The sequence below is a fragment of the Schistocerca cancellata genome, chromosome 6, assembly GCF_023864275.1.
Source record: "Schistocerca cancellata isolate TAMUIC-IGC-003103 chromosome 6, iqSchCanc2.1, whole genome shotgun sequence".
Taxonomy (NCBI): Eukaryota; Metazoa; Arthropoda; class Insecta; order Orthoptera; family Acrididae; genus Schistocerca; species Schistocerca cancellata.
Genome location: NC_064631.1, coordinates 283679831 through 283695933, shown reverse-complemented (window position 1 = coordinate 283695933; position 16103 = coordinate 283679831). Strand labels below are relative to the sequence as shown.

The 16103-nt window shown below is 39.3% G+C and overlaps 1 protein-coding gene across 2 annotated transcripts in view; it reads right to left on the bottom strand.

Moving 5' to 3' along the window:
- The window catches only part of LOC126191515 (F-box/WD repeat-containing protein 9-like), a 116447-nt gene that overhangs the window by 24462 nt on the left and 75882 nt on the right, over positions 1-16103 (bottom strand). For both annotated transcript variants that reach the window (XM_049932412.1, XM_049932413.1), the window contains exon 7: positions 3149-3256. In XM_049932412.1, coding sequence (XP_049788369.1) covers positions 3149-3256 — 108 coding nt within the window. The remainder of the gene's footprint in view (positions 1-3148; positions 3257-16103) is intronic.

Genomic DNA, 16103 nt, shown 5'->3' with positions numbered 1-16103 from the left:
CAATGGCCCCATTAGCGAACCCTGCGGCACTCCATATTTGATGGATTTGGTTTCTGATTGGTACGAGTTTCCTAATGATACATACTGCTTGCGGTTGCACAAGTATGATTTTATCCATTCACCTGGTTGCCCCCGAATGCCATAGTTGCTTAATTTTTGTATCAGCATTTCATGTTCAATGGTGTCAAATGCCTTTGAAAGATCCAGAAACATTGCAGAGACAACCTTTTTCTCATCTAAGGACTGTAAAATGTATTCTGTTAGACTGACAATTGCTGATTCTGTAGATTTACCCTTTCTGAAACCATGTTGTGAGGACATGAGAATGTTATGTTTGTCCAAATAGTTAACTAATCTGGTATACATAAGCATTTCTAGGATTTTTGAGAAACCTGATATCAGTGAAACTGGTCTGTAGTTGTTGGGATCATCCTTACACCCTTTCTTGTACACTGGCACTACCTTCGTTATCTTCAGTATTTCCGGAAAAATTGCATCTCTGAAAGAACAGTTTGCTATGTTCAGCAGTGGCGTTATTATCTCCTCACATACCAGCTTTATTACATGATTTGATATTTCATCATCACCAGCTGATTTCTTGGACTTCAGTTTCTGTATAGTTTTCCGCAATTCATCTTCCATGACTGGTCTTAAGAACATAGTACTGCATGATCTTTTTGGTACCTTAATACCCTTCTGTTTTTGACTATTTGTTTCCAATTTTAGGTTTTCTACTACACTGATATAGTTATCATTCAGTATGTTTGCTATTTCCATACCATCTGTGACCACTGTGTTGTCTATTTTAATTAACCTAATACATTCTTCTTTGTTTGACCCATCTTTTTCCTTTCTTTCAGCATTGATTGCATTCCAAGCTGCCTTTGCCTTGTTTTTTGAGTTTGCTGAACTATTATTATTGTTCATGTATGTACTGACTGACTATGTCCATGACTGTAAAAGTTATTATGGTCAAATAAACCATTATTATTATTATTATTAATTTTCTGTCACCAAACACAATATAATTTCACAAGTCTGTTTAATACTAATGTTCTGTATTTGTTTAAAGGTTCAGATCTTAAAGACCCCTTTCGGGCATTTTTCCAAGCTACGGCAGTCGTGCACCCAGGGGTTAAATTGTTACTAAATTCAAAACAATATTCTTTTCAATCGACTTTGATGATATTTTATCATCATTTTATTATTAAGGGATTTTATGGTAGACATTACTACTTCTGGTGTAGTGAGCGTCATAGTCATGACACTGCAATTACTTGTAGAGATAGGTCTCAAGTTTTCCATGCCAGCAATTACTGAGCATGACAACCCCATGCTATCAGTAACAGTAACAATGCCTGTTAAAGAGCTTTGCCACACTATATAATCTGTCACCAGTGTATTAGTCTTAAAGTTATCTGCTTCTCCTTGTCTCTGGTTCCATCAGTTTTCTCAATCACTGTATTCCATATTGTCTGTATTTTGCTGTCTGATATGGCTTCCTTCTTTTCATAATTATTTTTATTTGATGCTTGGATTACCTTCTTGAATATTCTGCAGTACACCCTGTAGTGGACAACAGTACCAACATCAGAACTGTTCCTAACTAAAAGACTACATTTCCTTTTTGACCCACATGACACCTTTAATTTTTGTATATTTCAGTCTAAATTGAGGTACTTATATGGGAAAATGGTTTTAATTTAAGGCAACTACTTCATTCACAAATTTATGTCACAAGATTTGGAAACAATTCTCCAGTTGACTTCTTAGCGCAGTTTACTAAAATACCCAATTTTTGCTTCAGTAACTACATTCTTGAACTAAGTTTTTCTAAATTCTGTAGCCTAATCAGTATCAATACTTAACCTGAGGAGCTCCACATCATGATCTGAGAGACCATCAACTAATGTTTTCACAATACAATTCTAAATTATCCACAACTGTATTATCAATGGCTGTTTTTGAATAATTAGTTACCCTGGTTCAAAACTTTAAAACAGGAACTAAAGTGTAGAATGATCTTAATGATTGCAATGAACTCATAATGCAAAGTTTTTAAAGAAATCTTTATTATATCACCAGCAAACACTTAACAAAACTATGAAATTGGCCATTAGAGACAATTTTAATCTTGTTGATATGTCAATCAGCAGTTTCTATTAATATTATATTAATGATTTTTAGGTTATAACGATCTGTATGCATACAGATGATCCCAACCTAAAAATAATCATCGTAACGGTCACTAGAAGTTTGAAGGTACTTATAAGTATATTAAAACCTTCCAAAAAGTGCCTTGTATTACAGTAAAATACTTATAAAATTCTACTCTATAAGTGTGGTTTCAGTTGCCTGAGACTACAGTCATGTGTGAGCTGCGTGTGTGTGTGTGTGTGTGTGTGTGTGTGTGTGTGTGTGTATATATATCTATTGTTTACAAAGGCCATGTGAAAATCTTTTTGCGAATCAGCATCTCTGCTATATGGTGAGTAGCAAATTTCCTTCTCATAATATTGTTACGTTCCATCCTGGACTTTCCATTGTTTGATTTAAAATTCTATTTCCGTCGCACATGCTTCCGGGTGCTGCATCAAGCAAAATTTATTAGTCCTGTGGTCCACGCTTTAACTGTAGTGGAAAGCTTTTAATGGTCGCTTCTCAGCAATTTTAAATCAGTCATGAAGCATGCAAATGCATGGTGTGCACAACACCAGTAGAGTGTGTCCACTGCAGTGGACTGTGTGCATTTGGAAACTCAGGAGTGGTTTAAAACACCAAAGAGGTGACCAATTAACAGCTGTCCACTGTAGTGGATGCTATGTGCCATTTGGTTATTGATAGTTTTCTTAAATTGACGGAAATTTTTGATCAATCAGGCAACTCCTCTTTTCTCCATACTTGCTCAAGTAAGATGTTAATTTAAACTCCCTAGTAATACTAACTGAACATTTTGATGGTAAATTCATAGAACATGACTTCATATGCATCTGGTGAGTGTAACAGATTGTGGCATGAATGAAGCCTGAAGCAATGTATCTGCCTGGTTCAGAGACAGAAAGTCACGTTAATACTGCTTTAAAATCAGTTTTCCTTTGTGTACGTTACAGATGGTAAATTTAAACAGAATACAAATACTGATAGTCACCTGAACTAGTTTCAGTTGTCCACCAGTAGCATCAAACAGCCACACATAGCCTTTTGAATCTCCAGCATACAAGGAATTTCCTCGCACTGAAAGGCATGTTGGGTAAGACTGAAAAACAGTAAAGTAAAGGACATCAAAAAACTTGCATTACTGAATGACAAATATAACAAAATTTCAAATAAAAAATTTAATAAAAATAGATTACAACAAATACAAGAACAGTTCTGTACACTGCTCCAGCAATTTGTAAAGATTGAAATTCCTGTGTAACTATTACTGAAAAATAAAATTAAATGAATATTTCCTACATTCTGTGGATTATACATTATCATGAGCACAAATAATGAAAAAAAGGAGCTAGATATGAGGTAAGTGTGTAGTTGTGATAATAATAATACAAGTATCTTTTGGGCTCGTGATGTTGAGATCTTTGGTATAAATACTAAAATGTGATGAGACAAGTGGAGTTAAAATTATCAAAAGGTTATAAAAGCTGTACTGAACATCCACACAGACAACATAAATGTAATAAAAATTTGTTCGAGCCAGTTCTTAAAAGTTTTGCTAAAAATAGACAGAGCTCAAAAAAGAAGGGGTTGCTATACTAACATATATGTGGCTTGCTGAGCAGTGATAAAATTTTGAAAGTTTTACTACACTTCACGAGTTGCAACATACAGCAAAAATTCACAATGATCCGAGAATTTTTTTAAAATATTTATTCCACTAGGTAAATAATTATGCTCAATGACAACTTTATTATCCTACGGTTATTCGGATTCCCTGCCCAGCCCGACTAGATATTCCAGCCGAAGCTTGCTCCTGCATGAGGTGCTGCTGCAGCAACAAGCATGTCACATGGTGCTGTTCATTGATGCAAGAGTACCTGTAAATACTGCAGTCACACACTGGTCAGTCAGTCTCACATATGAGACTTGTGCCACTGATTAGTGGAGTGTTTGGACCTCCCGTGTACTATGTTTTGATTTGGATTGCTCCCTAGACTATTTGTGTACACTTAAGAGGACATTGCTATGCTCTGGACTTTTCTTTGGCTAGCCTTAAACTTCGTGCACCCCACCATCACACACCACAGGAAAAGCCTGTCTGTTCCACTGGTCTCTGTGTTAATGCCAGTGGGTTGATCACAATAGAGGTAATTGCAGCTGAAACAGCAACAACAACTACAGAAAAAGCACAGAAAACATTGGGAATTCGATCACCATCAGCAACATGAATAGTAGAGGGAATTCCAACTGCAGCAGCAGAAACTGCTGTTACAACTACAACAACAGTTTGCTGCTGCAACTTCATTGCCTCCCCCTCCATCTTTTGCTTGCTTCTGCAGTCAAACGAGAGTTGGGAGGTCTATTTACATCGTCTTCAGTGTGAGGCAAGCCAAAAGACTGACACAGAATATCGAAGTGCACTCACTCTTACTGTGTTCTAGTAGTAAACTGTTCAAAGCAGTGCTAAACCTACACCCACTCTCGGTCCCCACTAGCTTGAGCTTTTCAAATGTTTGTAGTTTTCTGACTGACTGTTACAGTCACCAAACTCATGTAGTTGCAACTAGGATCCAATTTAACCGTTGTGTTAAGTAATGTAAAGGAAACAAAAGAAAAATTCGGAGTAGGTATTAAAATCCATGGAGAAGAAATAAAAACTTTGAGGTTCACTGATGACATTGTAATTCTGTCAGAGACAGCAAAGGACTTGGAAGAGCAGTTGAACAGAATGGATGGTGTCTTGAAGGGAGGATATAAGATGAACATCAACAAAAGCAAAACGAGGATAATGGATGTAGTCGAATTAAGTCGGGTGATGTTGAGGGTATTAGATTAGGAAATGAGACACTTGAAGTAGTAAAGGAGTTTTGCTATTTGGGGAGCAAAATAACTGATGATGGTCGAAGTAGAGCGCATATAAAAGCAAAACAAGGATAATGGAATGTATTTGTATGGAGTGTAGCCATGTATGGAAGTGAAACCTGGACGGTAAATAGTTTGGACAAGAAGAGAATAGAAGCTTTCGAAATGTGGTGCTACAGAAGAATGCTGAAGATTAGATGGGTAGATCACATAACTAATGAGGAAGTATTGAATAGGATTGGGGAGAAGAGAAGTTTGTGGCACAACTTGACCAGAAGAAGGGATCAGTTAATAGGACATGTTCTGAGGCATCAAGGGATCACCAATTTAGTATTGGAGGGCAGTGTGGAGGGTAAAAATCGTAGGGGGAGACCAAGAGATGAATACACTAAGCAGATTCAGAAGGACGTAGGTTGCATTAGGTACTGGGAGATGAAGAAGCTTGCACAGGATAGAGTAGCATGGAGAGCTGCATCAAACCAGTCTCAGGACTGAAGACCACAACAACAACAAGTAATGTAAGCAATCCTATGCAGTGTGTGGTGCTTACTTGCAAGGCTTAGCAAGCAAGTGTGATTTTTCCTGTGACCAGTGTGCTGCACCACATGCAGAGTCATTAATCTGTGATGTTATTATATTCCTCAATCCTAATAGAAAACTTTGTGCAAAGGCTTTAGAGCCATTTGATTCAACCATGAGTGATATGCCAAAAATGGCCAAATCTCATGAAGTTATGACATCAGCACAAGCTACCTTTCAAGATGCTTTTGATGTTGACTTTCTTAGTAGTAGTAGTAGTAGTAGTAGTAGTAGTAGTAGTAGTAGTCGCAGTCTGTTCTATGATCAATTGATTGCATTCAATGAAAATCATCATCCAAATTACCAAGCACCCATTCGTCCAATAGTCTGGTGACATGGGGATCAGAAGTTAGTGGATCAATTTGTGATCCCTGCCTTCACGGTCGGTAGACTCGCAAAAACATAAGTGCTTTGTTCACTTTCAGTGTGTCCCAAAGCAGGCGGAGGCTGATACAGCAGTTTCCTCTCCATCGTTGTCAAAGGAGCTCAGAAAAGTTTGTGCCATCACATCATATTCAGATTGTGGCTCATGGCACCAACACACTTTCTGCGGCATCACCTCCTTTACGTGCCACAAACTGGGGCATCTAGAAAATGTCTGCCTTGGCAGGTGTGTGACAGCATCACCAGCCACCAGTGTGCTGCATGCTATCTTGCTGGTGTCCATAGCAGCAGCAGGTGGGATGCAGAAGCTCACGTGGCAACTACACATTAATTTCCAGATGGACACAGGCTCGGCCATGTCGCTGATTAACAAGGACGTGTACTGGTGCTTCAGCATCCCACACTGTGCTGAGTGGTGGTGTACAATGGCCAGTCAATGCTGTTTGTGGTCAGATCATATTCCAAGCTAAGTATAAGAATGTATCTTGGCAACTAACACTTTTAGTAGGCAACTTTTGGATGACTACTAACATTTTTGGCTTAGACACATTTGCACATTTTGGTTCCAAAATCACAGCCAAGTGAATTTAGTTTCAACTGCGACACCATCCACAGAACCTGATACCTTATATGTGTAATATAAACAACTGTTTGAACCTACATTAGATTGTGCAACAGGCTTCCAAGCCAACAAATCCTTAAAGCAATCGGTAATGGCAAGTTTCGTAGAGCTCATCCAGTGCCTTTTGTAGAGCTTATCCAGTGCCTTTTGTAGAGCTTATCCAGTGCCTTTTGCCATGTATAATCAAGTTAAAGCTGAAGTATATAGGTGTGAAGGATGGGAATTATAGCCCCACTATTGTCTAGCTTGTGGGCTACACCCATAGTCATAGTTACGAAACCAGGAGAATCACTCCGAATTTGTGATGATCTTAAGTCTGCCATTAATGCTCGAGCAAATGCCAATCTGTACACAATTCTTAGCCTGCCGGAATTGTTGGCAGAACTGGCTGTGGACCATAAATTTTCAAAGACAGATCTCACTGACACGTAACTTCAATTGCCTGAAGATGACCAGATGAAACAGTTTTTAGTGATTAATACACAAGTTGGCATGTCTCATTATAACAGGATGCCATTTGAGGTCACAAGTGCTCCCACAATATTTCACAGATATCTTAAGCATCTCATCCAAGGTATCCCAAACTATGTTATTATTTAGTTGCTCATTACCGGAGCCATGCGAGAGCAGCTCTAAGCCTATGGTCTGCATTGTCTTCTTAACAAATGTAGTATCATCGAGCCAAATGTAAGGTAAATATTTTTTATTTTATTTTAGTTGTTTATTTGTTTGTTTGCTGTCCATATAAGAATCAGTTTTCAGACACTTTCGTAGATTTTAGTTCATATGTACAAAGCTTTAGTTAACATACATAACTGCACACAGTGATATCAATACTGAAGGTCAGAAATTAAGATTTTTTGTTGTTGTAAAAACAAATTTATGCCATACACACTATTATACAGAGAGACTTTACAACGTGAAATATAAATGCATACATGACATAGTGTGCGAAGATCAGAAATCATCATTTTAGTGTTGCAAAAACAAACTTCATTTTAGTGTTGCAAAAACAAACTTATGCTATAGACGCTGTTTTACAAAAGGATAGTACAACTTGAAATCTTCTACTGAATAACAGCTTGACTCTATTAATAAATGCATAAGTTTATTCTTTAAAGTGTTTCAATTAGCTGTCTTGACATCAGGTGGAAATCTGTTATAAAAGATGGTTCCTAGTGTATGTAGACTATGGTCTGCAGCCTCTTTTTCATTTGCAATTCTGTGAAAGTTCTCCCTTCCCTGTGTATTGTACTTATGTACATTATTGTTTGTTACATTATATTCTGGATTTTGTTTCTCCAACATTATTCCTGCAGGATGTAGATGGAGTAGATGGATAGTATTTTATATTTTCTGTAGATTTTCCTATAAGGCTTTCTCATGTTTACCTTAGCTACCACTCTTACAGCCTTTTTTGTGGTCTGAAGACCTGTCTGAACAGACAGCTGGTGCCCCACCACATATCTCAGTACCATACTTAAGATGTGGATGTAGACCTCCAAAGTGTGGCTTCAGTTGTCTGAGACAGAAGTCACGTGTGTGTGAGTTGCATTTTTTGTGAGTGTCTGTGTGTGTTTGTTGTTTAATTTTGACGAAGGCCTTACTAGCTGAAAGCTATATTTGTGACAGTCTTTTTGTTGTGCTTATCTGCAACTCAGCATCTCTGCTATATGGTGAGTGGCAGCTTTCCTTTTCACAATATTGTTGCATTCCATCCTGGATTTTCCTTTGTTTGATTCTCACTCCAAAGTACATTTGTCTCAAGCTATCATGGCCCAGGAAGTCTGAGACTCTTTTCAGTAGATACACATTTGTACTGATTTTCTTACAAATATGGTCTATATGTTCTTTCCATGACAAGTGCTCATCAAAATGGTTCAAAATGGCTCTGAGCACTATGGGACTCAACTGCTGTGGTCATAAGTCCCCTAGAACTGAGAACTACGTAAACCTAACTAACCTAAGGACATCACACACATCCATGCCCGAGGCAGGATTCGAACCTGCGACCGTAGCGGTCGTGCGGTTCCAGACTGTAGCGCCTTTAACCGCTCGGCCACTTCAGCCGGCAGTGCTCATCAAAAATTACACCCAAAAAATTGTTAGTTTTCTGTAGCTAAGGGCCAATGGATGTGTAAATAGAGCTCCATTTCTGTTGTGTTATAGCTAAGCATAAATTGCATTGTCACTGTCTTCTCTTTATTTATGAGTAGCTTATTTGCAGTAAGAAAACTTTACAGAAAATTATAATTGATTTCACTACTGTTTGTAGTAGTTTGCATACCATGGCCCCAACTGACAAAAGATGTGTCATCAGCATAGCTTACAGTGTTGCAGTTTTGAAGTTCAATTAAATTGTTAATGTATGCAAGAAACAGAAAAGCCACCAATATACTTTCTTAGGGCAGACCACATTGATGTATCTCATGTGTTGATTTGGTTGTTGCCAACTGTTCATTCCTTTCATAGGTTAACTTGACACACTGTTTCCCGTCTTTCAAATAGGAGGAAAATAGTTGTAAGGCTACCCCTCTCATCCCGTACACTTCTAATTTATGCAATAGAATTGTATGATTGACAGTGTCAAAAGCTTTACTCATATCCAGGAAGGTGCCTGTTATCTTCTCTCCTTCATCTAGCTAGTTTAATATCTGACATATAAAAATTGCTACTGCTGGTACAGTAGCTCTTCCCTTTCTAAACCACACTGTAGATTATTAAATAGATTATGTTTGATGAAACATGCCTCAAATTGATTTAATAATACTTTCTCAAATAATTTCTCAAACACTGAAGTTAATGATATTGGCCTATTGTTTTTCATGCCAGTTTTTATTCCCTTCTTATACACTATATGATTTCAGTGATTTTTAAAAGATAATGGAATTCTCCAAGGCAGAGGGAGATATTTATTAGATGTGTCAGAGGCTTCACTAATTCTCCTCTGCATTCCTTTAGCAGCTATGTTATCCCAGCCACAAGACATTTTAGCTTGAATTCTTGAAATGACTGCTTGTAGGCCCCTCTCAGTAATGCCATGGATGTAAAGGATGGCTAGTTTTTGTAACATTTAAATTGGGTGCCCAGTCGTGTGTTTCATATGTGCCAGTTATATTAAACATCTGTATGACTTCTCACACATTTCTTTTGGGTCATTTGTTATAGTGTCATTTCCTTTTAATATTGTGCTGGTGTGTTCACGAGATTGCTGTTTCCAATGTTCTTTACACATTATTTTCTAGGCTGTTTTACTAACACAGGTTGAGTTGCTTATTTGATAGGCACATTTCTGAGCTTTAAGGTTAGTCAATGAATCTCTGTCTTTTTCTCTAAGCAGTTTGTATTTTGTTAAATAGCACTGTAATTTGTATCTCTAAAGCAGTCTTTCACGTTATCTCTCACTTCAATGATTTATGGAGGGGAATTTGCAGCTTTTTGATTAATAGCTTCGTTTACTTGTTTTACTAAACGGCATGTTTCATTTAAAGTTTTATTGACTAGTTTATAGAAATTTTCCCATTTATCATTCACATCCGTTGCATTGTAAAGTGGTTCCCATTTTTCATTGCCTGATGCCCTCTTATTATAATTAAATTTTCTTTTAAGCATAAATTTATCACTTTTAGTTATATCTACATTCCTTACATGTGGCATGCTTTAAGTAAAGAAGAGCTCACGCTCACACAGTACACAGTACACAGTAAGTGGCTTGAAACAGCATATCCAGACACTCCGGGATGATGATGGCATTGAAACAGAGGATGACAAGCGTAAAGCTGAAATACTAAACACGTTTTTCCAAAGCTGTTTCACAGAGGAAGACCGCACTGCAGTTCCTTCTCTAAATCCTCGCACAAACGAAAAAATGGCTGACATCGAAATAAGTGTCCAAGGAATAGAAAAGCAACTGGAATCACTCAACAGAGGAAAGTCCACTGGACCTGACGGGATACCAATTCGATTCTACACAGAGTACGTGAAAGAACTTGCCCCCCTTCTAACAGCCGTGTACCGCAAGTCTCTAGAGGAACGGAAGGTTCCAAATGATTGGAAAAGAGCACAGGTAGTCCCAGTCTTCAAGAAGGGTCGTCGAGCAGATGCGCAAAACTATAGACCTATATCTCTGACGTCGATCTGTTGTAGAATTTTAGAACATGTTTTTTGCTCGAATATCATGTCGTTTTTGGAAACTCAGAATCTACTATGTAGGAATCAACATGGATTCCGGAAACAGCGATCGTGTGAGACCCAACTCGCTTTATTTGTTCATGAGACCCAGAAAATATTAGATACAGGCTCCCAGGTAGATGCTATTTTTCTTGACTTCCGGAAGGCGTTCGATACAGTTCCGCACTGTCGCCTGATAAACAAAGTAAGAGCCTACGGAATATCAGACCAGCTGTGTGGCTGGATTGAAGAGTTTTTGGCAAACAGAACACAGCATGTTGTTATCAACGGAGAGACGTCTACAGACGTTAAAGTAACCTCTGGTGTGCCACAGGGGAGTGTTATGGGACCATTGCTTTTCACAATATATATAAATGACCTAGTAGATAGTGTCGGAAGTTCCATGCGGCTTTTCGCGGATGATGCTGTAGTATACAGAGAAGTTGCAGCATTAGAAAATTGTAGCGAAATGCAGGAAGATCTGCAGCGGATAGGCACTTGGTGCAGGGAGTGGCAACTGACCCTTAACATAGACAAATGTAATGTATTGCGAATACATAGAAAGAAGGATCCTTTATTGTATGATTATATGATAGCGGAACAAACACTGGTAGCAGTTACTTCTGTACAATATCTGGGAGTATGCATGCGGAACGATTTGAAGTGGAATGATCATATAAAAGTAATTGTTGGTAAGGCGGGTACCAGGTTGAGATTCATTGGGAGAGTCCTTAGAAAATGTAGTCCATCAACAAAGGAGGTGGCTTACAAAACACTCGTTCGACCTATACTTGAGTATTGCTCATCAGTGTGGGATCCGTACCAGATCGGGTTGACAGAGGACATAGAGAAGATTCAAAGAAGAGCGGCGCGTTTCGTCACGGGGTTATTTGGTAACCGTGATAGCGTTACGGAGATGTTTAACAAACTCAAGTGGCACACTCTGCAAGAGAGGCGCTCTGCATCGCGGTGTAGCTTGCTCGCCAGGTTTCGAGAGGGTGCGTTTCTGGATGAGGTATCGAATATATTGCTTCCCCCTACTTATACCTCCCGAGGAGATCACGAATGTAAAATTAGAGAGATTAGAGCGCGCACAGAGGCCTTCAGACAGTCGTTCTTCCCGCGAACCATACGCGACTGGAATAGGAAAGGGAGGTAATGACAGTGGTACGTAAAGTGCCCTCCGCCACACACCGTTGGGTGGCTTGCGGAGTATAAATGTAGATGTAGATGTAGACGACGCAGTCACTAACTTACCGGCCCCAGTTGTTGTTGTGGTCTTCAGTCCAGAGACTGGTTTGATGCAGCTCTCCATGCTACTCTATCCTGTGCAAGCTTCTTCATCTCCCAGTACCTACTGCAACCAACATCCTTCTGGATCTGCTTAGTGTATTCATCTCTTGGTCTCCCTCTACGACTTTTACCCTGCACGCTGCCCTCCAACACTAAAATGGTGATCCCTTGATGTTTCACAACATGTCCTACCAACCAATCGCTTCTTCTAGTCAAGTTGTGCCACGAATTCCTCTTCTCCGCAATTCATTTCAGTAACTCCTCTTTAGTTACATGATCTATCCATCTAATCTTAGCATTCTTCTGTAGCACCACATTTCGAAAGCCTCAATTCTCTTCTTGTCTAAACTATTTATCATCCGTGTTTCACTTCCATACATGGTTACACTCCATACAAACACTTTCAGAAAAGACTTTCTGACACTTAAATGGCCAGTTTATATTTTATATCCTCACTACTTCGACCATCATCAGTTATTTTGCTCCCAAAATAGCAAAACTCGTTTACTACTTTCTGTGTCTCATTTCCTAATCTAATTCTCTCAGCATCACCTGATTTAATTTGACTATATGCCGCTAACCTCATTTTGCTTTTGTTGATGTTCATCTTATATCCTCCTTTCAAGACACTGTCCATTCCGTTCAACTGTTATCTCGGTCCTTTGCTGTCTCTGATATAATTGCAATGTCATCGGCAAACCCAAAATTTTTATTTCTTCTCCATGGATTTTAATTCCTACTCCAAATTTTTCTTTTGTTTCCTTTACTGCTTGTTCAATATACAGATTGAATAATGTTGGAACCAGCCCTTAAGAACCTCAAATTTTATTATTTCTTTTAAGTAATGACTTTACAGTACCTTTGTAATGCCTCATTTTCCCCTCGAACTCTTACATTTCCTGCGCCAGAAAGCAGAATTTTTGTCCTTTAATTGCTTTCCATGCAGTTTACCACATTATGGAATATCGAGTCATTATCAACATCAACTCAGTTGACAATCTTTTTTATTATTTGAAAATGTTCTACAAGAGATCCCCCTTTCCTAGAGTTTGCAGAACTCTGCAGCATTTGTCTTCAAGTTGGGTTCTTCTTGCAAAGCTTTCTTCAGTGCCTTTGTTACATCTGAACTTTTCTACAGTTTAGTAAAATTTCCAAGCCAATGTAGAAGTCCCATGCTTGTCAGTTCTGTATTCAGATTTTCATTTGTTACATTCATGTATGTTACAATATACTAGTAAAGACTTAATGCTTTGTGTTCTGTGTAAATGAATATGTGTATTAATACAGGGTGTTTCAAAAATGACCGGTATATTTGAAACGGCAATAAAAACTAAACGAGCAGCGATAGAAATACACCGTTTGTTGCAATATGCTTGGGACAACAGTACATTTTCAGGCGGACAAACTTTCGAAATTACAGTAGTTACAATTTTCAACAACAGATGGCGCTGCAAGTGATGTGAAAGATATAGAAGACAACGCAGTCTGTGGGTGCGCCATTCTGTACGTCGTCTTTCTGCTGTAAGCGTGTGCTGTTCACAACGTGCAAGTGTGCTGTAGACAACATGGTTTATTCCTTAGAACAGAGGATTTTTCTGGTGTTGGAATTCCACCGCCTAGAACACAGTGTTGTTGCAACAAGACGAAGTTTTCAACGGAGGTTTAATGTAACCAAAGGACCGAAAAGCGATACAATAAAGGATCTGTTTGAAAAATTTCAACGGACTGGGAACGTGACGGATGAACGTGCTGGAAAGGTAGGGCGACCGCGTACGGCAACCACAGAGGGCAACGCGCAGCTAGTGCAGCAGGTGATCCAACAGCGGCCTTGGGTTTCCGTTCGTCATGTTGCAGCTGCGGTCCAAATGACACCAACGTCCACGTATCGTCTCATGCGCCAGAGTTTACACCTCTATCCATACAAAATTCAAACGTGGCAACCCCTCAGCGCCGCTACCATTGCTGCACAAGAGACATTCGCTAATGATATAGTGCACAGGATTGATGACGGCGATATGCATGTGGGCAGCATTTGGTTTACTGACGAAGCTTATTTTTACCTGGACGGCTTCGTCAATAAACAGAACTGGCGCATATGGGGAACCGAAAAGCCCCATGTTGCAGTCCCATCGTCCCTGCATCCTCAAAAAGTACTGGTCTGGGCCGCCATTTCTTCCAAAGGAATCATTGGCCCATTTTTCAGATCCGAAACGGTTACTGCATCACGCTATCTGGACATTCTTCGTGAATTTGTGGCGGTACAAACTGCCTTAGACGACACTGCGAACACCTCGTGGTTTATGCAAGATGGTGCCCGGCCACATCGCACGGCCGACATCTTTAATTTCCTGAATGAATATTTCGATGATCGTGTGATTGCTTTGGGCTATCCGAAACATACAGGAGGCGGCGTGGATTGACCTCCCTATTCACCAGACATGAACCCCTGTGACTTCTTTCTGTGGGGGACACTTGAAAGACCAGGTGTACCGCCAGAATCCAGAAACAATTGAACAGCTGAAGCAGTACATCTCATCTGCAAGTGAAGCCATTCCGCCAGACACGTTGTCAAAGGTTTCGGGTAATTTCATTCAGAGACTACGCCATATTATTGCTACGCATGGTGGATATGTGGAAAATATCATACTATAGAGTTTCCCAGACCGCAGCGCCATCTGTCGTTAAAAATTGTAACTACTGTAATTTCGAAAGTTTGTCTGCCTGAAAATGTACTGTTGTCCCAAGCATATTGCAACAAACGGTGTATTTCTATCGCTGCTCGTTTAGTTTTTATTGCCGTTTCAAATATACTGGTCATTTTTGAAACACTCTGTATATTGGCTGTTCCATTAACCAAAAGACATATTATTTGGTGACAAGAATTCATGAAATCGTAAGGACGATCCAGAATGGCATTAGCATAACTCATTGAGGTTATCAAAATGCAGATATGCCAAAAATGGCAGTTTACTAAACAACAGAAAGTGTCAAAATAATAACGCGAGTTGTTATAACTGCCAATGAAATGCAGCACTAAATCATGCGATCAAAAGTAAATGTACCAACATTTCCGATATTTTACAAAAATAAAGGAATGGTGGTACATGTTCATGTGCTGCCTACGTCAACTTTTCAGACAAATGCGCATCAGTACGAAAAAAATTCCCGAGCTACTTAAGCAACTACTGGCGAACTTTAAGGCAAAAACACATGTTCTGGTCACCACTTACAAATTCGTCAACAGAAAAAAGATGCCTGGGCATACATATTGAGAATGGATTGCTGATTTATGTGATGCTGCAAGGCATCACAATTTCATAAGCTAACACAATGGCCAAGAGATTGCTTACACTGACGGACTGATCAGAGATGTCTTTAAAATGCATACCCCTCATGATACCATGCAGAACTTAGCCCTGCACCACAGCAGTCCTTCACTGGACTTGCTTACCCCTTTGGGTACCAATAATATATACAAAAAAACTAATTTTGAAAATTTTCACAAAATGACATTTATCATCATAGTAAGCAACAAATACCATAAGAAACTGACAAAAAGTAAACAATCAATTGATTTAAGAAGGTGGTTTTATTTTGGAACCACTGGGACACACGGTTTTCAACCGCTCTTCATTTCATTAAATATATCTGAACCCCCCCCCCCCCCCCCCATGAACAATGGACCTTGCCCTTGGTTGGGAGGCTTACATGCCTCAACAATACAGATAGCTGTACCGTAGGTGCGATCACAATGGAGGGCTATATGTGGAGAGGCCAACCAAACGTGTGGTTCCTGAAGAGGGGCAGCAGCCTTTTCAGTAGTTGCAGGGGCAACAGTCTGTATGATTCACTGATCTGGCCTTGCAACATTGACCAAAACGGCCTTGCTGTGCTGGTACTGCGAACGGCTGAAAGCAAGGAAAAACTACAGCCAAAATTTTTCCCGAGGGCATCGAACTTTACTTTAGGGTTAAATGATGATGGTCTTCTCTTGGGTAAAAATTCCGGAGGTAAAATAGTCCCCATTCAGATCTAT